The sequence below is a fragment of the Ascoidea rubescens genome (genome assembly GCF_001661345.1).
Source record: "Ascoidea rubescens DSM 1968 unplaced genomic scaffold ASCRUscaffold_6, whole genome shotgun sequence".
Classification (NCBI taxonomy): Eukaryota; Fungi; Ascomycota; class Saccharomycetes; order Ascoideales; family Ascoideaceae; genus Ascoidea; species Ascoidea rubescens.
The window spans coordinates 688,935-710,113 of NW_017962918.1; the positions used below are offsets into that span (position 1 = coordinate 688,935).

Here is a 21,179-nt window from a genome sequence, read left to right on the forward strand (position 1 = left end):
TTGAAAAGTGTGTTTAATGTAAAAAAAGTAAACATATTTTTATAATTATATACTATACATTTATATTCATATATAATATCAAGGGGGAAAAAACGATAACAATTAACGAAGGATAAACAAAATTTGAAAAAAAAAAAATAAAGGAAAAAAAAACTGTGGAAATAGTGATAGTGATAATAATAATAATTAATATGTGGTATATTTATAGTTCTGGATTAATTTGCTTGTTGAGATTGATAAAACTCAAGATCACCAGGATTTGGATAGGAAATCTTTCCTTGTTTTTCTAAAGACTTTATAAGAGGATTTAAGAGTACTAATTCATGTTTATCAACCAAGTCAAATTCATTGATAAAACTTATAAAATGAGAAAAAAAAGAATTAAAATGTGCTTCGAGAGATAGATGGATGATTTTGTCGAAATGGTTGAAATAAATATGACCGAATATTTTTAGCATTTCAGATAAGCATTTTTTACAATCTTTCATAAAACTTGTAGCAAAGGGGATAGCATTTTTTGTTGGAAAGACAGACTGATCATTGATTTTTTCGTTAATAACATTAAGAGCAAATTCCATGTATTTCTTTGATGGTAAATTCACACTTTGGTTTGTGAAAGGATCAACGTGATAAAAGGTGACAACTTGGACATTGTTATTTGGAGTTGAATTGATTATATCAGGTTGTAATAAATCGATGATAATATCGCAAAATTGGTTTAAATTTGTGAATAGCTCAAAGACGTTCAATGCTAACCATTCTTTATACTCAACATACTTTGGTAGTTGAACAATGGTCTTGAAAGAACCCTTAACAACAGCACTTCTAAGAAATGGATCGCATAAAAATAATGGTGGATCATTAAGGTCGATAACACCATTAGTCATACAGTTATTAATGGCAAAGGAGCCGCCATTATTGTTATTGAGCAAGTTGACAAGTTGAGTTGAATTTTGATTATTGTTATTGGGAGGGATGTTTTGATTTGAATTGGAGTACTGAGAATTAGATGTTTGAGTTGTGGATATGTTATTGTAGGAAGAGTTATTGTTGGAAGAGTTGCTAGTTAGCATTGAAGCATTTGAAGAAATTGGAAAATTGTTGTTTCTTGTTGGCTGGCCTCTTGCATTGTTTAGCGAAGATGAATTAACAGAAGAAAAAGTATTGGAGGATATAAGATTGTTATTTGGGTTGTTGATGTTGTTCAAGCTGGAGGCATTAAAATTTATATTAGAAGCTTGGGGAGATTGAGGATTCTTGTTCTTCTTCGAAGTACGAGATGTGAAACCTCTTATTGATTGGAAAAAGGACATGCTGAACATATATGGTAGCGGTGGGAGAGACTGGAAAAGTCAGAGTATACAGACACAAGGCAGAGCAAGAGAAAAAGGGCAAAGAGGCTTCTGGAGCAGAGAATCAGAACACACAAGAAGCAGAAGAAGCAAAAGCAGAAGCAGCAAAAGAAGCAGAGGAAGCAGAGGAAGCAGGAGCTGTTTAGAAGCTAGAGGAGCGATTCAAGAAGCAATGAATTCCAGAGCGAGCCCTAGGGCTGCATGTCGGCGCGAGAACAGCGCGTCGGCGCGAAAAAGAGAGAGTTGAGGAAGCTGCAGGGCACTGCAAGTGTGTGCTTACCCGGCGTGTATTTAAATCCACCAGCGCGGGTGCTGTAAAATAGGGCTTCAAAGGGGTTAGGGCTCTCAGCAGATATAAGTCTGGCGGTTAGATCTCTGCTGCTTCTGCTTCTTCTGCTGCCTCCTCCTCCTCAATTGCCTTCAGTTCATGGCTTCTCCTTCGCTATTGGCAATCAACGTCAAGTTTGACAACTCCTTGAACAACTTGCCCAGGAATGACTTGAAATATCCCTTTTTTCGCATCAGCTTGCCCTCCAACAACGAGGTTTTGTTGATCTCCAAGAAGATGATCTTTTGGCTCAAAGGTGGCATTTTGTCCAGAAAATTGGTTTACAGTGATGAAGACGATGACGACGGTGAAGACCACAAAGGCTTTCATTTGAATTCTCTCCATGATAGCACCAACTACAACGATGACGACAATCACATATTAGATGCTCATTTTGTTTATTTTGAAAATTTCAAATCTCCAGATTTCTATAAAAAGTACAAACTTCGAAAGCGACCTAAAAAGGTTTCTTTCGACGATGATGCTTCTGCTATCAATCATAGTAGCTCTAATGGTTTTAATGCCAATGATATTGGTAATGACAATAATAATAGTAATATTGAAGATTCAAAAAATGCTCTAGTTGTTATATTTCCTAAAAAGGCTGCCATTTATTTCAATGATGGATCTACGTATATTTTTCCTTTTCCCTTTAAAATAAAAAAATCTTTCAAATGTTGTTCAGGCTTGATTTTACAAAGAGATTTAAATCAGTTTAACAGTAATAATCATAACAATGATAATAATAACAATAATAACGATAGTAATAACAATAATGATAAGAATAATGATGTTAATCCTAAATTCCCGATTTTTTTCACTTTAGTCGATCCAATCCTTGAATTGGGCTCTGTAGTATCCTCTTCAACATCTTCCATATCCAAAAATGATCAATTGATCTGGTTTCCTCAAAATATCAAATGTACTTTATCTGCAACCTTTAACAACTTTTCAAATGTTATAACAATTTATCACATTCGTTACCTAACAAGAAATAATAACAACAACAACAACAATAATAACAATAATAATAATCATTCCACTGCTAATAATTTAAATTCAGCTACTTCTTCAAATAATAATCTTAATTCTAATACCAATACTCTAAATTCCAGTAAACTATCTTTATCAAAAAGAAGATCCTCAAATAGAAGATCCTCAAATTTTATTAACAAAGATAATAACAATAACTCTTCTTCAAATGATAATGATAACATAAATAATATCAATAACATTAACACCTCCTTTGTGAATCTAAATAATGATGACTTATTACCCAAACCCTCAAACTCGGCTGCTTTATCAAACAGTGACTCAAATAAACAAAGATCGACTTCTCATTCTGAACTACAATCAATTGATCGAATGGCTTTAAACCCAACACCATTGTCTTCAACAGCAAACATAGCCCATGATATATCACTATCAAATATTGATCTAATAAATGATCTTGAAATTATTAATCTTAATTCTTCTTATTCTTCTATTAAAAACCAATCCTTTTCTTTATCTTCTTCAAATTCAATATTAGACTCAATCACTAATAATGACTCACATATAAATTCTACTTTACAATTTTCAAATTTATCACAAAAATTCCAGTCTTTTAGAAAAGATATAATTCTAACTAAACTAGAAAAAATACATTTTAAAGATAATATAAATAATCTAAAAATTTTCAGCCTAAATTTCTTAAATCAAGAATCTTTAATAATTTTAAATCTAAACTCAAATAATTGTGAAGCATTAATCTTTAGATCTTCAACAAATTCAGTTAATATTCCCGTCTTAATCAATTCGTATTTGTTTAATTGTATAGACTCAATTCCTTTATCAAATAAATCTGGTCATACTGGTTACTTGGTCATATTAAAAGATCAGTCAAATCTATGTTTCATAAATCCTTTTTTGAACCTAGTATCCTATCAAATCAATTTATTCAAAATATATCCACCCATAGTCTCTTTATCTGATACTTATAACTCAAATATTGCTTTAGTAGATAGTTCTGGCAATCATCACATTTTAAATGTAATCTTAAATCCACAAAACGATCTAGTTAAAAAATGTTTAAAATCTTTTGATTTCTTAATTGGAACTTATACTTATGAATACCTTTGGCTACAATATTTGGCTGCTTTATCCCTAGATGTTAATCATTCAGATTGGATTGCTTTTGTGATTGCCCTCATTTCTATTTTGTTACCAAAGAATCCTCGGGCATACTTGAATGAAAATGATTTTATTAATAATAACTACAAAAAAAATATTATTTCTATTAATTTAGAAAAAGCAATATTATTAAATGAATCAAATCCAAATCCAATTTTATGCCTTAATGATGATTCATCAAAAATTATTTTGGCTTTACATCTTATAAGAGAGGATTTAAAATTAGATTCAATGGCAATAGAGCAAGTGGATGATTTGGGTTTATTATTAGCGCAATTAACTTTATGGATGGGTTGGTCTAAAAACTGGGTTAATTATTATATTAATAGTAAAAATTCAAATATTTTAGATGAAAATTTATTTAAATGGAATAATCAAGTATTGAATTTTTTAGAATCTCCGCCAAATTTATTAGAATCTTTATGCAGCATCTTCACTAATGAAATTGTTCCCTATGTTACATTTTCTCAACTTACAGAAGAAAATGATGAAGTTGATAAAATTATCACCCCAAGAACATATCATGTTTTAAGATTATTTGAGCTAATTATTTCACCAGAGTGTGAACCAAGTGATATTGTCTTGAGTATGGCTGAGTATGGTATTAAAACTATTGATCTAGAAACATACCCATTGGGAATCTCAATTCCACTAAAGGAAGCAATTGCATTTTGTCAAGAAAACACCCCAGTTGATTGGAATGGTCCAATATTAGATTTAATTGGAAGAAAAGATTTGAAAAAATTATCAGTGCCAACAAATAAGGCACTCTCAACTGGCTATAATTTTTACAAAGGGATAAATTCAAACGCAAATGGAATTATTAATTCCAATTCAAACACAAATATTATTTCTAAGGATGTTCAGTCAATAGTTCAAAGTATAGTCAATGTGGAACCCTTGAATGCATGGGATGGTGAACTAGAGGCAGATAGAATAAATATTACCAAATTAATCTTTTCAGATGACAGAAGATTTTATGAAGTAACTAAATTATTGCAATCATCAAAAATTCAAACTCTTGCCATAAATTCCAATCAAGAGATAGTAGAATATGATATGTATCGAGTTCAAAAAGAATTGGCGTTGAAAGTTGCATTGAGAACATTAACTGTCTCATTAGGAAGGTCTGCTTTATTTCTATCTAGTCGTATGCCACTAATGACAGAAAAATTTCCAATTCCAAAATTAAATCTAAATGTTTCAGTATTTCCAAGCGATACTAAGATTAATTTGGAAAAGGATTTAATTGAATCTGATTTAATCCAATGGGGCTATTTTCACAATGGAGCATCTGCTGGAATTATGATTTCCAAAGAATTCAAAAATATTTCAGGAAGCTGGATTGTTTTTAATAAACCTCCGATTTTAAATTCTCAGCATGGAGGGTTTTTATTAGCTTTGGGTCTTCAAGGACATCTTAAAAAACTTGAAGAATGGCATATATTTAATTATTTAGGCCCCAAACATATTTATACAAGTATTGGTTTATTATTAGGTATGGCTGTAAGCAATAGAGGAAGTATGGATATAAAACTAACAAAGGTATTGTCTGTTCATGTTGTTGCATTGCTTCCACAAGGTTCAAATGATTTAAATGTTGCACTTCCGGTTCAAACAGCGGGGTTGGTTGGAATTGGTTTTCTCTATTTAGAAACCCAACATAGAAGAATGACTGAAATTTTGTTATCACAAGTTGATGGAATTATTGTAATAGCAGAAGAAGAGATTGTAAATGAGGCATACAGATTAGGAGCTGGAATTGGATTAGGATTGGTGAATCTTGGAAAGGAAGACAATCTCCCAGGAGTCAATATGCTGGAAAGATTGCTTTTTATGTGCACTTCTCAAAAGGACATTGAAACGTATAGATCTATCGATCAAGCCGCCTCTGGAGCACTAATTGCGTTATCATTAATTTATATCAAATCTATGAATAAAACTATTGCCAAAAAATTGAAATTACCTAAAACCGAACAACTTCTAGATTATATGAGGCCAGATGTTTTGTTGCTCAGGGTTATTTGTAAAAATATAATAATGTGGGGAGATATTGGAAGATCAATAAAATGGGTTAATTCACAAATACCAAATTGTCTATTGAAGAAATATGCCATTTATAGAATGGACACATTGAACTCGGATTATTTGACATATTTATATATAATTGGAGGATGTTGTTTTTCAACCGGATTAAGATATGCTTCATCATTAGATGAAGAGGCCAAAAATACTGTTTTGTATTTTTTAGATTTCATTATGAATCTTTTAAATACTGAAACCGATAGTTTTGATGAAAATTTTACCAAGCAAAGTGTTTTTGACATTCAAAATATATTACTTATATCGCTATCGTTAATAATGGCAGGCTCAGGAGATTTAGATATATTCAAACGATTACGAGTTGCATTTAATAATGTTAAAAAGGAAATGACGTATGGAAATTATATGGCTACTAATATTGCAATGGGATTTCTATTTCTCGGAGGTGGCCAGTTTGCAATTGATGACTCAAATCTAGCAGTTGCATCTTTATTGATATCGCTATACCCAGTTTTTCCAGGAAAAAACTTTAATTTTGAAAATGAACTTCATTTGCAAGCTTTAAGGCATTTTTGGGTTTTATCAGTGAAGCCCAATTGCTTGGTTGTAAGAAATATTGAAACCATGAAGCCTATTCAAATCAATGTTCAAATTCAATTGAATAATGGTAGAAAAGTGATAAAAAGAACGCCATGTCTATTGCCGAGATTGAATAGAATTAGTGCGATTTCAGCTCTCAACAAAAACTTTTTCAGGATCAACTTGGATTTTCATAAGAACATTGAAATTTCGGATAATTTTAAGAAAAATTTGACAGTTTATGTTTATCCTAAAAAGCAGTACTTTACAATCAAAAGTTCTTTTGAAGAAATATTAGAAAAGCTAAAAGAGGTTGAGAATGGAAATGCAGTAAATAAATTGAAGCTCGAGAATTTCAACAATAATGATTTGAGCATTTCGAACAGCCTTGACAACTACTTAGAAATCTTCTCTAGCTATGGACAGAGGGCTGTAAATGAGCCAAACGTCGACGAGATGAATTATGACGAGATAGAGGAATTGTCCCACGAAATATTCAAGTCCAGCATAGTCGACACATTGATTGAGGTGGAAGAGACAGTCAAAGCACCCATCACAATCGAGGACCTATGGAACATCAGGTTGCTCTTTGCATTTGCAGACAAGACGTTGGACGAGGGGAATTCATACTATCTCAGTTCCAAGTTCATCGACCACTTAAAAATCGAGCTCTGGTCCATCTCCAAGACGTTGCAAATGCAGAGTTAAGAGAAGCAGAGGAAACAAAAAAGAAAGAGAAAAAGCACCTTTGAGGAGGCTCGAACCGACTTCCTCTGCTGCTACCACCCTGGTGGTACTGAAGCTCAATCACATGCACCGTCTTTGTGCGTGCAAACAGCCGAAACGCAGTTGTTACGAAAAGGGTTTAAAATTTTCAGTTTCCAACAAATTTCACCAGATGGTTTCTATGCGATTTTAGAACACTCGTCAGATCAGTTATTTTGCACAACCTCACTGGAGCAGAGAAGCGAGCATCGTACAAACACTTGAGTTTCTGCTGCTGAAAAAGAAAGAATTTGCACTTGTATTGTTTGTTTTGCAAAGGGGTGCTAGTCGCGACGCTTATTGGTCCAGGTGTTTAATAGTCAAGACAACACTGCTGAACAGAGAATAAATTCTCAGTTTTAACTCAGCTCGAGTATATATATAGTTGATGCACAGACACTGGTTAACTCAACTTTCGTTTCTTAATATTTACTGAATATATTCTCATAGTGCTCGTTAATTCGCGTTGGCTTTGTTGTATTCTATACCCAACGAGTTTCCATCTAATTCCGACAATGAGACATATTAATATCAACCAGATCAAAGGTATTAAAGGTCTTAATGGCCTCAAAAACATCAAAAACATCAAAAACATCAAAAACATCAAAAACATCAAAAACATTAAAAATATCAAAGGTTTAAAGGGTATCAAAAACATCAGGGGAATCAAAGGAATTAAAAACATGAACCCAATCAACTTGAGATTTTCGTACAACTTTCCTCGTTCAATGTCAACTTTCTCAAACCCCAAACTTGGGCCAAACAAAACTGGTTATAATTCAAAATTGTTCTCAATTAACCCAAATAAATACTTTTATTCATTTCCTAGAATTCCAAGATCAAAGAGAAAATTATCTTATTACTATTCAAATGGTCTTGGTAATCTTAAATCCTTTAAAAACTTAAGAAATTTGAAAAGACCAAGACTATCTTCGTTAAAATCTGTTAAGAAAAACTTCAAATACATTGGTATCAATAAAAACAATTATAACAGATTCTTTTCGTCAACTTCTTATTATGCCAAAGATGGCTTCAATAGAGATCATTTCATAAAATGGTGGACTTTTACCTCAATCACTCTTATCATTCTTGGTGTAATGGCAAGATATCACTATAGGTCTAGCGAAAAAAAGGAGCAAGAAAAAGATGGTTTATCTCATGAAGATGACCAATCCCACGTTAAACCATCTAATTCCTGGACATTTTTCTGCTATAAAACTTTGCCATTAAATGGAATCTCAAGATTGTGGGGAAAATTTAATAGCATCGATTTACCTATATGGATGAGAGAGTCTTCTTATAAATTTTATAGCTATCTTTTTGATGTTAATTTGGATGAAATTAAAGAAACGGATTTGAAAAATTTTAAAAATTTGTCTGAATTCTTTTATAGAGAATTAAAGCCTGATGCGCGACAAATTGATCAGCTTGTTGATATAGTTAGTCCCTGTGATGGTAAAGTCTTAAATTTTGGAATTATTTCTAATGATGGCCAAATTGAACAAGTCAAGGGAATGACTTATTCTTTGAAATCCTTATTAGGAAGCGATAATGATACAAGACTAGCTGCTCCCTCTCACGAAATCGAATATGACCCAGATGCTCATGTTATTCAAAGACATGAAGAGTTTACTGAATTAAACGGAATTTCCTACACAATGGATGATTTGATAGGTGGAGAAGGTCTGAATGTTTATCACTTGGTTGAAGGTGAAACAGATTATGAAAGTGAAGGTGATGCAACGTTAATGAAGCCAACTAAATCTGCTCTAAATATTGCGAATAAGCTAACAAAAGAATCAGAAAAGAATATTCAAAAATCAACCAATAACCTATTTTTTGCTGTAATATATCTTGCTCCTGGGGATTACCATAGATTCCATTCCCCTGTTAACTGGGTGGTTAAATTGAGACGTCATTTTATTGGTGAATTATATTCTGTTGCCCCTTATTTTCAAAAAACTTTGCAAAACTTATTTGTTTTAAATGAAAGAGTCAGTATGTTGGGTTATTGGAAATACGGCTTTTTTAGTATGACTCCTGTTGGTGCAACAAATGTTGGCAGTATTAAAATCAACTTTGACAAAGATCTAACCACAAATGAAAAATATGAAAACCAAGTTTACTCAAGCATTAGCAACTTGGACTCTACTGACGATTTGCTCTATTTTTCAACTGGCTCTTCGGATTCTTCTGCCTCTTCGACTGCATCTACTTCTTCGAAAAATTCAAGGAAAACTAGAGTTCGTAAAAATACTTGTTACGAAGCAACCTATGCTAAAGCAAGTTCAATATTTCATGGCTATCCAATCAAAAAAGGTGCTGAAATGGGTGGCTTCAAACTTGGAAGTACTATTGTTCTAGTATTCGAAGCACCAAACACCTTCAAGTTTAATCTTGAAGTTGAACAAAAATTAAAGGTTGGGCAGGCATTAGGTGGAATTGATGTTCATACCGTTGATTAAATAAATTGTACTTCTTTTTTATTTATCCCCATTGTGAAACCCTTTTTTGACTATTTTAGATTTATATATTCTTCTGCATACATCTAATGTTAATAAATTAATGCTCTTTTTTTTTTGTGAAAATGAATTTTATAACGATTATCTCCATTCTATCTACAATGTATATATACATATTTTTATAATCCAGTAACCAGAAATGTACAAAAAAAAAAAAATACAATCTTCCAAATAATTTGTTCTTGAAAATTTTGTTTATATATGTCTAGCTTTCTTCCTCTATTGGCCACCATTCAGGAACAAATGCTTTTATGTAAACCTTTTGCTCAAGTTTATCTTCTATTGAGATGGGCGTTATGTAAAAATTTTTATTTGGAGAACTGAATTCATCAAGCTTTATCATAGCTAATCCAATGTTACCTTTAACGGCTAGAATAGTTCCGGCAGGAGATTTTCTTCGTCTTTTTGGTTTAACTGTTGAATTTTCAAAAGGTGAAAACCCATATTGTTGACTAGATTGATTACCAGGTGTTTCTGATTCATTCTCCTGTTTAATTTCTTCGACCAAAATTTCTGTATCTCTTAGTAAAGAGCAGTTATTTCCAATAATATCACAAACTGGATCATTTGGAGAGTACGACAAACCATTCATATTATCACTTAAAGATAATAGAACTGGAACAATTCTTTTTCTTATCACACCAGTATGATAAGTTCTAACAGTCAATTCTTGACCAATATAACATCCTTTGTTAAACGAAACTCCATTCATTAACTCTAGATTGCATTCTAAAGGCAAGAGCTGGTTAGGTTTTAATTCGAAAGATGATTCGGGGATACCATTAAGAAGCCTTCTTATCATGAGACTGTCAGTTGAGACTTCAGGAATTGGGATCTTATCATCGAGAACCAACCATTCAGAGTTTATGTGATTCAAAAGATTTATTTTACTGTCAGTAATGACTTTAACACCAAATTCTGGAGCTCTGTCATCAACCGCCAACCCATGAATTTTTAAGGGATAATCACTTTTAAAAATCTTGTTTTGATTGAAGAATTCTATCAATTTTTTGAGAGAGATAGTAGGAGATTTAAACTCATTATTATTTTGCAAATAATTTAGCTTGTCACAGTATAAATTTTCCTTAAAAACAGGATTATCATTGTAAAGATACCAAATTTTGAGTGAATCATCCTTTTGTTGATTATCTAGAGATGAATGTAACTTCAACGAGATTTTTGAAGACAATTTGTGAAGTTTTAGCATTGTAAACAATTGAAAAGATATTTTTTTATCTATTTCAACAAAATAAGTTGGATTGCTTTCAGTAAAGCTTTTGTCTTGCGATATATCAGTAATTTTTGGGTAGATAAAACAATCAGTGAAGACTCGTCCTTTTGAGTTTAAAAACATTGAAAAGAGCCCAGTTCTCTTGTAACCAAGTTCGTTTTTAAATTCGTTCAATAGCGAATCATCATTTATAATGCCCCAATTTTTTGTTGTATCGATATTCAAATTCTGATTTGATTCTTCAAGAGCATCCTTTTCTGTGATGGTAGTGACGTTTTTCTTGATAAACTTGGGCAAAACCCTTGAAGTAACTAAACCATTGAGAAACTTTGAGGCATCAGGACCAGAGACCTCAATTAATGATTTTATGGGAGAAATGTTGCAGTAACCAAACGATGGAGGAGGATCAGGCAAAGTGGTTAATGTCCTGCTTATTAATCCAAAGGAAACATCGAATTTAAGTGATCTACTGAACTTGTGATGACTTGCAATGTGCAACAGTAAAGAAGATCTCTTTAGGAGACTGGTTGCTAGCGAATTTGCAATTATCATCTCTAAAAAGTGCAATAGTTATATCTCTTTTGAAGAGCTAAGGAAAAGAGATCTAAAGCTCCAGTTTCAAAAGCTACAAATTTCTTAGAAAAGCGGCGGGTTTTGAGATGAAGAGTAGTTAAATAAAAACCATTATTATGTAGAGTATTTTATAGAAAACACATTGTATAGGATATATATCATTTGGTAAAAGAGAAAGAAAAAGCATTTAACAAAAAGCAAAAAAAATATGAAAAACTGAGTAGATCAGTAATGAAAGACCTGAATATATAAAAATTTTGTTGGCCTATAGTACAACAAACAAAAAGAGTAAAAACTAGAAAAAAACAACAATGAAGTCAAAATTAAGAAAAAAATGATAAATAGGAAGGTATATCATATTGAAGAAAAAAATAAAGAAAGACCACTCTTGTTGCATCAGAACCACAATATGAATAATAATTGAAAAAAAAATAATTATTATCTAAACCGAGAAAAAGAAAAATCAAAAAAATTTAAACTTCAAAATCCAAAAAACATCTAAAAAATCAATTGATAATATTGCAACTCGTAACCGATAAAAAACAATGGCTGGTTTAGCTATTAAAATTGAATTTAAAATAGATTAAACTATTGGTTGTTTAATAATTGAGAAGGATCTTGCTGTTGTTGCATTAAATTTTGAACATTCTGGACATTCTGAACATTAGGAACAGCTTGAACAGGACCCAAGGCCTGTAGAGCAACCGCAGCAGGGTTTTGTAGGGAAGGAAGGCTAGCAGGAATTAGGAAAGGTAATCTTTGATTATTTGACTGTAAATTTCTCATTAATTGAGGCAGCATTTTTTGCACAGAAGGCATTTGATTTGCATTCATCATGTTTTGATTTAAGGGGTTAAAATCAACAAGATTAACTAGTTGGATAAAAGTTTCGTAGCCCCCAATAGCGTTAATAAAAGGCTCTGAGTCTTTATTATTGTAAAAGAAGTTTTTTAAACTTAATAATTGTTCCTTTAGTTGATCGTTTTCATTTTTAAGATTTGTGTAATTATCTCGATAGAAAGTTAAATCATTTTGTAATTGAATCATCATTTGTTTTTTTCTTTGTCTACATTTTGAAGCAGCTACTCTATTTCTTTCAAGGAAATTTTTACGTTTTTCTTCTTCGGTTAGGTTTGAATCCTTTTTCTTTTTTTTATTTGAAGAGTTGGAGCCATTTGAAGAATTTGAGTTCAAATTAGAATTAGAGCGTGAATGTGAGTTTGAATTAGAATTTGAACTTGAAGTAGAACTTGCACTTGAGTTTGAATTTGAATTTGAACTTGAAAATTTTGAATTCTTTATATTTGAGCTTTGAGTTGGAGAGTTGTTATCAAGGTTGATTTCAGTATTGTGATTTTTGTTACTATTAGTTTTAGAAATTGAAATATCTCGAGAAGAAAAGGAATTATTTTGAGGAGTAGATGGAACTTTTTGAGTATTTGATTTTTGCATTTTATCAGGGATATTATTATTATTACTATTACTATTATTATTATTGTTATTGCTATTGCTATTGCTATTGCTATCGTTATTATTGTTATTGTTATTGTTATTATTATTATTGTCCAAAGAGATTAAAGATTTGAATTCCCTTTTCAAATTTGGTGAATCAAAAGAAGGAGTATATGATGGGTTTGAAATAGATAATTTTCTCTTTTTAGGAGAATTAGTGATTTGAGTTAGTTCTATATCGTCATTATTTAAATCCGACTGAGATCTTTTAATAGCAATATTACCAATATCATTGCTTTTATCATTTTGGTTATTATTGATTGAATTTTTTATGTTGTTGTTTTCAATAAGATTTGTGTCATTTGAAGAGAAATTATGATTGGAGGCAGAGCTGAGTTCTAGAGTTGAGTCTGTATTTTGAGTTGAGATGGATGGAGGATCAATAAAACTGCTGTTAATATCAGACTTTGTGTTTTTATTGTTATCGGAATCATTATTATTGAGAATATTGTCGTTGGTGTCGTTGTTTGGTTTGATATTATTATTATTATTATTATTATTGTTATCAAACTCCGTATTAATGATACCGTCATTTTCAAGAATTGCAGATTCATGAATAGTATTCAAGGTATTGTTTGAGCTATTATTAGAATTATTATTGGGATTAGTATTGTTATTATTAGTAGCAGTAGTGGTGCTATTGTCATTTATATTTGATGAGGGTATGCCAAAAATAGAAGAAAGACCTGGAGTTAATATGCTTGGGGTATTGAAACCTGGAATGTTGAGTAAGTTACTTGATGATAAGCCTGGTGTTAAGCCAGATCTTATGCCACTTTCATTGGGAGTCAAAGCACTGGAACTTTTAGTTCTAAAAAAGAGATTAGAGCTGGACATTGTTGCATTTAGATTCAAATTGAAACCGGGGGACATTGACATGTTGTTTTTGTTTGTATTATTTATAGAATTATTGGTGTTATTGTTATTGTTATTGTTATTGTTGTTGTTGTTATTACTGGTGTTGTTATTACTGGCGTTGTTATTGTTATTGGCACTATTGGGGTTGTTAGGGTTATTCGAGTTGAAAAAATTCCAAGAACCTGGAGTAAAGAAGTTTGGAGCATGAAGAGAATTTGAATTTGGAGAAGTTGGTATCAAAGGTGGTAACGTTCTTGATCCACCAGGAGTAAAAATACCAGCGGACGAAGGAATATTGGGTTTTTTAGCAGTGATAGATAGGTTGTTACTTCCACTACTACTACTGCTACTAGCACTGCTAGCAATATTACTATTGAAATTACTGCTGTTGTTATTGCTATTGATGTTGGTATTGCTATTATGACCTAAGTTGTTTGGGTTCGACAGACTGTTGAAAGAAGCCGAAGGGTTTTTTGAGGAAGATGTATCATCGGAGATTTTTGTCTGAGCAAAGGACTGCTCAAAGGGATTGGGCTCATAGTCAATAGATCTCTTTTTGTTGATTCGACTGAGCGAGCTGGAGGAAGAGTCCTGCGATATTGTTGTTGTAAGTGTCGACACTGTGGACGATGGAGGAAGGTTAGTCTTCGAGTTCATGAGAGAGGTCGCATCAAAAACGCTGCCAAAAAGCAATTGCAACGATGACGAGAGAAAGCACTTACTTGTTGAATATGACAGTAAAGGGCAAGGCGACAGAGCTGGAGGTGGTCAAAGCAGCGACGTGAAAGAGATTATATCTGTTCTGCGATTAACGAATGAACAAAAAAGAAAAGAAAAAGCAAATACGTCATCCCCTCCCGCTTTTAAATACCCTTTCCAGACCCAGCAGTGCGGTAGACCTTGCACCTTGACCTTCGTTTGCGCGGCCAGAGGTTTGTATTACTAATCTGAGACAAACGGGGTTTCAACAAGCAAAAAAGAGCTCCTCATCAGGGGCTCGAACCCTGGACATTTCGGTTTCTCGCGAAACTAAAAGAATCCCTAAAAGCCGAACGCTCTACCGACTGAGCTAATGAAGATGAGCTCGATGCAGCGGGGACATGCTGGCTTTCAGACCCTGCGCCCTGGGTTTTTTTGGCGTTTTTTTAGCGTTTTTTTTAACAAAACAAAAAAAATTTGGAAAAAAATAAATTTGGGGACGATTTCTTTTATTGTGCAAAACTACCAGATCTTGTTTTGTGCATTCTTTACCACCCTGCCTCAATTCCGCAGTCTTGAGTTACTAAACCTTATGCTCGTTGTCTTGGGTTCTATCTCTTGTTATTATTTATCTTTTCTTATTGAAAAATTCCCTAGTTAGCGTAACGATTTCATCTTCATTTTTCGTAGTTATGATCCTGTCTCGAATCCACTTGCTTAGCTTTCCCTGGATTTTTTCCTGGTTGTATCTATGGTCAATCAAATATATACTTGAATAATCTTTTATATGGCGAATTGATCTACCAACACTTTGATTAACTGCTCTCATACAGATATTCTCATAAAAATTCATCGATTCCTCTCTTGCTTTTTTCATATCACCCCCATTCTTCAAAACTGTGTCTTCAATATATTTTCTTCTGCTGATTAACTTCCCACTGAACAAATTCGGAAATGGCAATCCAATCATTAGAATTCCTCTAGCTAGTGAATCGGAAAAGTTTATTCCTTCTGACATTTTCCCACCAACAACTGAAAATAATAATCCACCATTATTATTGTTATTATTATCACTATTTAAAATATGATCAGAATAATCATTTAAAACTTTATTTATATCACTACTATCGCTTGATTCATAAAAAATCTTTTTCATCTCATTCAATTTGTCCCATGACTTCCTTTCCTTAGCTTTCCAAATGCCAATTACTTGATCCATGTATTTATAGCTAGGAAAAAACATAACGATACCGTCTGGTATGCTTTTAGTAATATGAATTATACTTTTCAATAGCCCAATTAACATATTAACATTATTTCTGCTTAAAAATGAAAAATCATATTTCATATTATTATTATTACTATTAACCACAAAAACATTTAAATTATCTCTATCGACAATATGTCCACAACTAAATTTTTTGATTTGTTTTTTCTCGTCTAAATATGGAAACAAATACTTGACATAGTCACTCATTGGTTCCATTGTACCTCCAATTAGTATCAATTTCTTACAGTTCAATACAATATCCTTGAATGTTTCAATTGGATCTAATAGCATGTAGTTTATAGTTATATCCTTTTCGGTTTTACTTTTGCTGATGAAATCGAAATAGATTTTGCCTTCCTTTGATGGATTGGATAAAACCTTTAGAAATTCAATTAGATCGAATAGTAGCGGTGTATTGTTTCTTTCACCCGTTACATTGTTGATATATTTCTGAATCTTGTAAGCGATTTTGGATTTATTCAAGTAATTTTCTAGTTTATAAATATTGAGTAAATCGCCGGTGGATTTTTCATTAAAGATATCTAAAATGTTAATTTCTAGTCCTGGTTTGATCTTAAAACCTGGATCGTTCTTTTTATTGTTGATAAAGTTGTACAAAATGGTTAGAAACTTAATCAATTTGATTAGATTGACTCGATTGTACGAGTTTAGTTTTTTAATGAATTTTTTCAAATATAAATTCAATGAGTTTTTGATCAATATGATATTGCTCAAGGAGACTGTGATTGAATTTAAATTGATGATTGTATCAATCAAATTATGAGCTTCATCTATGATTATGATTGAATTTTTGAGATTCAAATTGGCATTGACGTGTTTGTTTTTAATTAGTAGCAATTGATAGGGTAGAGAGATTAAATCTACAATTGAATTTGATTCGTTTTTAATTGAATAAAAGGGACAAACGTTCAAGTGTTTGCCCAATGAGTTTAGTTGAGTGATGTCGTTAATATCGCTGAAGATTAGATCTCTGAATTTGATGACTAAATTTTGATCTTTTGAGTTTTCATAGTACGAGCAGTTCTTTAGAGTACTCTTTAGTTTATTCTTCTTTTTATCAATTGATTTGTCGGAGGGGATATTCTGGAGGTCGAGACATGCGTCGTTGATTAAAGATATGTTATTCAAGCTTTTGATGTTGTCATTTATGCATAAATGCAATCTTGAACCGATTGGTAGATATTTTAGATGGTAGTTATTTAAATTGAAGGAATTATCAAGTAAATTTAAAGCCAAGTGGTTGTTATTATCTTTATTATCTTTATCATCTTTATCATCTTTATTGTTATAAGTGTTATGGAGATATAAATTCAATTGAGATATGAATTGAGATAATTGAGAATGAGTTCTTGAAGAGAAAAAAATCTTCGTTTTTTGATCGTAATCCAAGATTGGCTTAATTTTATCATTATCATTGTCATTATTAAGGTTATCATGGTTAAGGTTATCATGGTTATTTTTACTGGATAATTTTGATAACAAATTTTGAATTTCAATTGAAATTGAGTTGTTTTTATTTTCCAAACTGGCGTCTTTGTCATAACCGTACGTTTTACCTTCATTGGATAGCTGATTGCTTGGTAAATACTCCAAATCGTCATCATCAATTTCGATATTGATTTTCTGGATTTTTCTTCGTTTTTTAGAGTTGCGGTTCAGATCATCGTTCGAAATCAACATCTGCGAAGAAATTGAGTGCTGGTGTAACTTTTCCTTTAGATTGTCGAGATTGTCTTCGTACTCTTGCAAAACCTCCAATTTGTCATCAATTAGGTTTTTGTAATAGTTTTGGTTCACCCAATCCGGTTCATCATCATCATCATCATCACCGTTGCCAGCGCCACTTCTGCTGCTCACATTCAATAAATGGCTGTTGTGATAGTTCCTCAAATACGTCAAAGTCGAGGCAATTATCGAAAGCGTCTTGCCTGTGCCTGTGGGGCTCTCAAATAGACCCACCTTGAGATCGTCGTTGGAGAGCGTCTCGTAGATGGTGTCCATCAACTGGAGCTGGATGGCGTAGGGCGTGAAGGGATGGTGGAAGTCGACCATGGTGGTGGTGGTAGTGGTGCTTCCTCTGCTTCCTCTGCTTCTCCGGCAGCGCGTCATCTCGAACCTTATACAGCCCTGACCGGAGCCCTATCCGTTCGGCGCCGGGTAACCAGACGCGGTCTGTGGAGGACGCAGACGGTGTCACGGCTGCAGCCCGACGCAACGTAAGCTATAAATAGCGGCGGCGAATAGCGCGAGAGGTGCACATTCTGCTGTGATCATTCACAGCCAGTTTAGTGCATCCTCACAAACACACTCTCAACACAAGCTCAGAACTGCGCAGAACCGCTCAGAACGAGACACCACCCAGAATCAAATCCATACTCTCCAAATCCTCACTCTTGTCCCTTTAAATAACCAAATATATTGCGCCTTTTCCTTTCTTTTCCTTTTCCTGTTTTCTTCCTCAAAAACTGAACTTCATTGTGGTATCGTTTCTTTTTTATTATATCCAAGATCTCTCATCCCCAGATCAAAGCTCCTTATTCTTATCCTCTTATTTCTGATCTCTGATTATTAATCCTAGTCTTATCTCTCTTTTTTTTTAGTCTGTCCTAGTCTCTACCTATTCTCTTTGCCTTTTGTCTTATCTTGATCCATTTATAAACACTCGAATTCTGTCCCTTAACAATACTGTCACTATTATCAACAGCACCCTCAATACTCTTTTCAACAGTCTTCACCAACCACTCTTCAATAGCTATTAGTAACCATTCATAACCATACACAATAATGTCCACCGAAACTCCAAAAGAATCAGCACCCGCTGTTGATCCAACTCCAATTGTTCCTCCAAAGGAACCACAATCTTCTGACTTCAAAGCCACTGTTTTGCCATCTTCTGAAGGCCAACAAACAACTTTAGCTGAACCAGGAATCTTTGTTCCCGAAAACCCACACGAGATCAAAGCTTTTTCTGAATTTTCTACTTTAGATCCAAAAACTTTAAACGAACCTGAAATAAAGGAATCCCCAAAAGTTGAAGAAACCAAACCAGAAGAGCCAAAGGTTGAAGAGCCAAAAGTCGAACCTGTAGAAAAAGTCGCTCCAAAAGTTGAAGAACCAAAACCAGAAGAATCAAAGCCCGTTGCTGTTGAGCCCGTAAAGGAAGAGGCTGAACCAGCAGTCGTTCCTCCTGCTCCTGTTGAAGAACCAAAAAAACAATCTGTTGTCTCTAAAACTGAAGAAAACTTGAAAAAGAAATTTGTCCTGATCAAAAAAAAAATCGTCAAGGACAAAGAACCTGTTGCTTCCACTGAGCCTGTGACTCCTCCATCTGAAGAAATTAACACTACCACACCATCTACTAATCCAACTGAATCTTCTCCTAAATCAAAGAAATTATCAACTTTTGTAGAAAAATTAAAACCACACAAGAAAGAACCCATCGTTGTTGCTCCTGTTGCTGCTGAAGAACCAGCTTTACCTGTTGCTGCTGAAGAAACTCCAAAATCCGCTGAAGAACCAAAAGTCGTTCCCGAACCAAAGGTTGAAGAAGAACACAAACCAGAAGAACCTAAAGAATCCGTCAAGGATAAATCAAAGAAATTCTTATCTAAATTCAAAGCTGAAGTCGCTAAGCACACTCCAGAAAAGAAAGAAGTAGCCGCAGTTGAAAAACCAGCTGAAGAAAAACCTCTTGACAAATCTGTTGAAGAGAAAAAACCCGAAGAACCAGTTGTTGCTCCACTTACTGAAGAACCTAAACCAGTGGCAGATGAACCAGCCAAACCAACTGAACCAGAACATAAAAAGGGTGTCTTCACCAAATTAAAGGCTGAAATTGCTAAACATACCCCAGAAAAGAAAGAAAAAAAAGTTGTTGAATCAAAATCAGTTGATCCAGCCAAACCAGTTGAGTCTTCTGAGCCTGTTGAACCTGCCGCTGCTGTTGTTGAAACCCCTGAATCCTCAAAGAAAGACAGCACCGACGAACCTTCAAAAGCTACTGAAGAACCCGTTAAAGCTGAAAAAAGAAAGAGCTATTTTGGTAAATTAAAGGAAAAAGTTATCAAATCTCCTGAAACAAAACCAGCTGACCCAGCCGAACCTGTTCCAGAATTAACACCAGTTGCTGTCGCTGATGAAGAACCAAAAAAAGAAGAGAAGAAAGACGTTAAGCCAGCTGCTGAACCTTCTTCTGCCAATTCCAGCGATGAAGTTATTAAAACTGAACCAGCTGCTAAACCAGAAAGAAGAAAGAGTGTCTTTGAAAAGATCAAATCTGAATTCGCTAAACATCAAGAAAAGAAAGAAAAACCTGTTGAAGTTAAAAAAGATGTCCCAGTTAAAGAAGAACCGGAAGTTGCTCCTGAAGTTGCTCCAGCTGTTGTGACTCCAGCTGTTGTTGCTCCAGCAGCTGTTGATGAATCAGCCAAAACTCAAGAAGCTCCAAAAGTTGAAGAACTGGTCAAAGACGGAGAACCCAAGAAGGAAGAAAAAAGAAAGAGTTTCTTAGGAAATTTCAAACACATCTTTGAAGACAAAGCTAAAACTAAAGAAACTCCAAAGAAAGAAGAACCAACTAAAGATGCTTCAATCGAAGAACCCGCTCAAGTAGAAACCAAAAAAGTTGATGCTGAAGTTGAAACCAAACCAGAACCAAAACTAGAACCATCTGTGGTTGAAGAAACTCCAAAAGAAACACCTAAGGAAGCTACAAAGGAAGCTGACAAAGCTGAAGAACCAGCTGAAGAAAAGAAAACCGAAGAAGTTCCAGATAAAAAAAACAAAAGAAAATCAATCTTAGCTAAATTCAAAGAAATCTTTTAATCTAGTTTGATTGAACTCGTTCGTTGAATAATCAACATACTTGAATGTTTGCTTGCCTGCTTGTTTCTCTCGTTATTTTTATTCTTTCTCCTTCTATTGACTTATTTTTTACTGAACTAATCCCTTTTTTTATTCATTTGTTTTGTTTTATTCTATGGATGATATTGATTTGGTATTGAACTAATTTTTTTAAACCAGTTTTTTTTTTTTAATTGTTAACTTTTGTTGTTTGTTTTGAATATTGTTTTTTTGTTGTTTTTGTCCCTTGATATCTTATTTATTCCTGTTGATATTTCAACTTCTTAATCACCTAATTACTTAATACTTAATCTTAATCCTAATAAACTCAGTATACTTAGTAATTCTCTGAATCTCTCCAACCTTGCTTCCCAGCAACTCCAGCTTCATTGCTTGCTCCATCCAGCCAATC

General features: G+C 33.3%; 7 protein-coding genes and 1 non-coding gene across 8 annotated transcripts; 3 read left to right on the plus strand and 5 right to left on the minus strand.

The window, feature by feature from the left end:
- Positions 1-78: 78 nt before the first annotated feature.
- On the minus strand, positions 79-1,452 carry MOB2 (Mob2p). The gene has a single exon (XM_020193248.1). It carries the CDS (start codon positions 1,311-1,313, stop codon positions 216-218), a length of 1,098 nt encoding a protein of 365 aa, XP_020047464.1. The 5' UTR covers positions 1,314-1,452; the 3' UTR covers positions 79-215.
- Positions 1,453-1,842: 390 nt separating this feature from the next.
- On the plus strand, positions 1,843-7,164 carry APC1 (anaphase promoting complex subunit 1; the record flags this gene model as incomplete). The annotated part of the gene is made up of 3 exons (XM_020189970.1): positions 1,843-1,959; positions 2,146-2,794; positions 3,089-7,164. Coding segments are annotated over 3 exons (4,842 nt in total), but the record flags the coding sequence as incomplete, so codon positions are not given.
- Positions 7,165-7,754: 590 nt separating this feature from the next.
- Positions 7,755-9,704, plus strand: PSD1 (phosphatidylserine decarboxylase 1; the record flags this gene model as incomplete). The annotated part of the gene is made up of 1 exon (XM_020194562.1): positions 7,755-9,704. One exon carries the CDS (start codon positions 7,755-7,757, stop codon positions 9,702-9,704), a length of 1,950 nt encoding a protein of 649 aa, XP_020047466.1.
- Positions 9,705-9,966: 262 nt separating this feature from the next.
- IBA57 (Iba57p) lies at positions 9,967-11,638 on the minus strand (the record flags this gene model as incomplete). Its single annotated transcript, XM_020189089.1, has 1 exon — positions 9,967-11,638. The coding sequence occupies exon 1, from the start codon at positions 11,542-11,544 to the stop codon at positions 9,967-9,969; it is 1,578 nt and encodes a 525-aa protein (XP_020047467.1). The 5' UTR covers positions 11,545-11,638.
- A 515-nt stretch (positions 11,639-12,153) lies between these two features.
- On the minus strand, positions 12,154-14,592 carry SKO1 (Sko1p; the record flags this gene model as incomplete). The annotated part of the gene is made up of 1 exon (XM_020191786.1): positions 12,154-14,592. The coding sequence occupies one exon, from the start codon at positions 14,590-14,592 to the stop codon at positions 12,154-12,156; it is 2,439 nt and encodes an 812-aa protein (XP_020047468.1).
- A 325-nt stretch (positions 14,593-14,917) lies between these two features.
- On the minus strand, positions 14,918-15,014 carry ASCRUDRAFT_t75. Its single transcript has one exon. It is a non-coding gene; the product is annotated as a tRNA-Lys (tRNA).
- A 248-nt stretch (positions 15,015-15,262) lies between these two features.
- On the minus strand, positions 15,263-17,977 carry CHL1 (DNA helicase; the record flags this gene model as incomplete). Its single annotated transcript, XM_020194549.1, has 1 exon — positions 15,263-17,977. One exon carries the CDS (start codon positions 17,975-17,977, stop codon positions 15,263-15,265), a length of 2,715 nt encoding a protein of 904 aa, XP_020047469.1.
- A 308-nt stretch (positions 17,978-18,285) lies between these two features.
- ASCRUDRAFT_75876 (uncharacterized protein) lies at positions 18,286-21,134 on the plus strand. The gene has a single exon (XM_020193249.1). It carries the CDS (start codon positions 18,710-18,712, stop codon positions 20,747-20,749), a length of 2,040 nt encoding a protein of 679 aa, XP_020047470.1. The 5' UTR covers positions 18,286-18,709; the 3' UTR covers positions 20,750-21,134.
- The last annotated feature ends 45 nt before the right edge of the window (positions 21,135-21,179 follow it).

Excerpts from the sequence above, each read along its gene's own strand:
- ASCRUDRAFT_75876 (XM_020193249.1), top strand. The coding sequence starts at position 18,710 with ATGTCCACCGAAACTCCAAAAGAATCAGCACCCGCTGTTGATCCAACT.
- MOB2 (XM_020193248.1), bottom strand. The coding sequence starts at position 1,313 with ATGTCCTTTTTCCAATCAATAAGAGGTTTCACATCTCGTACTTCGAAG.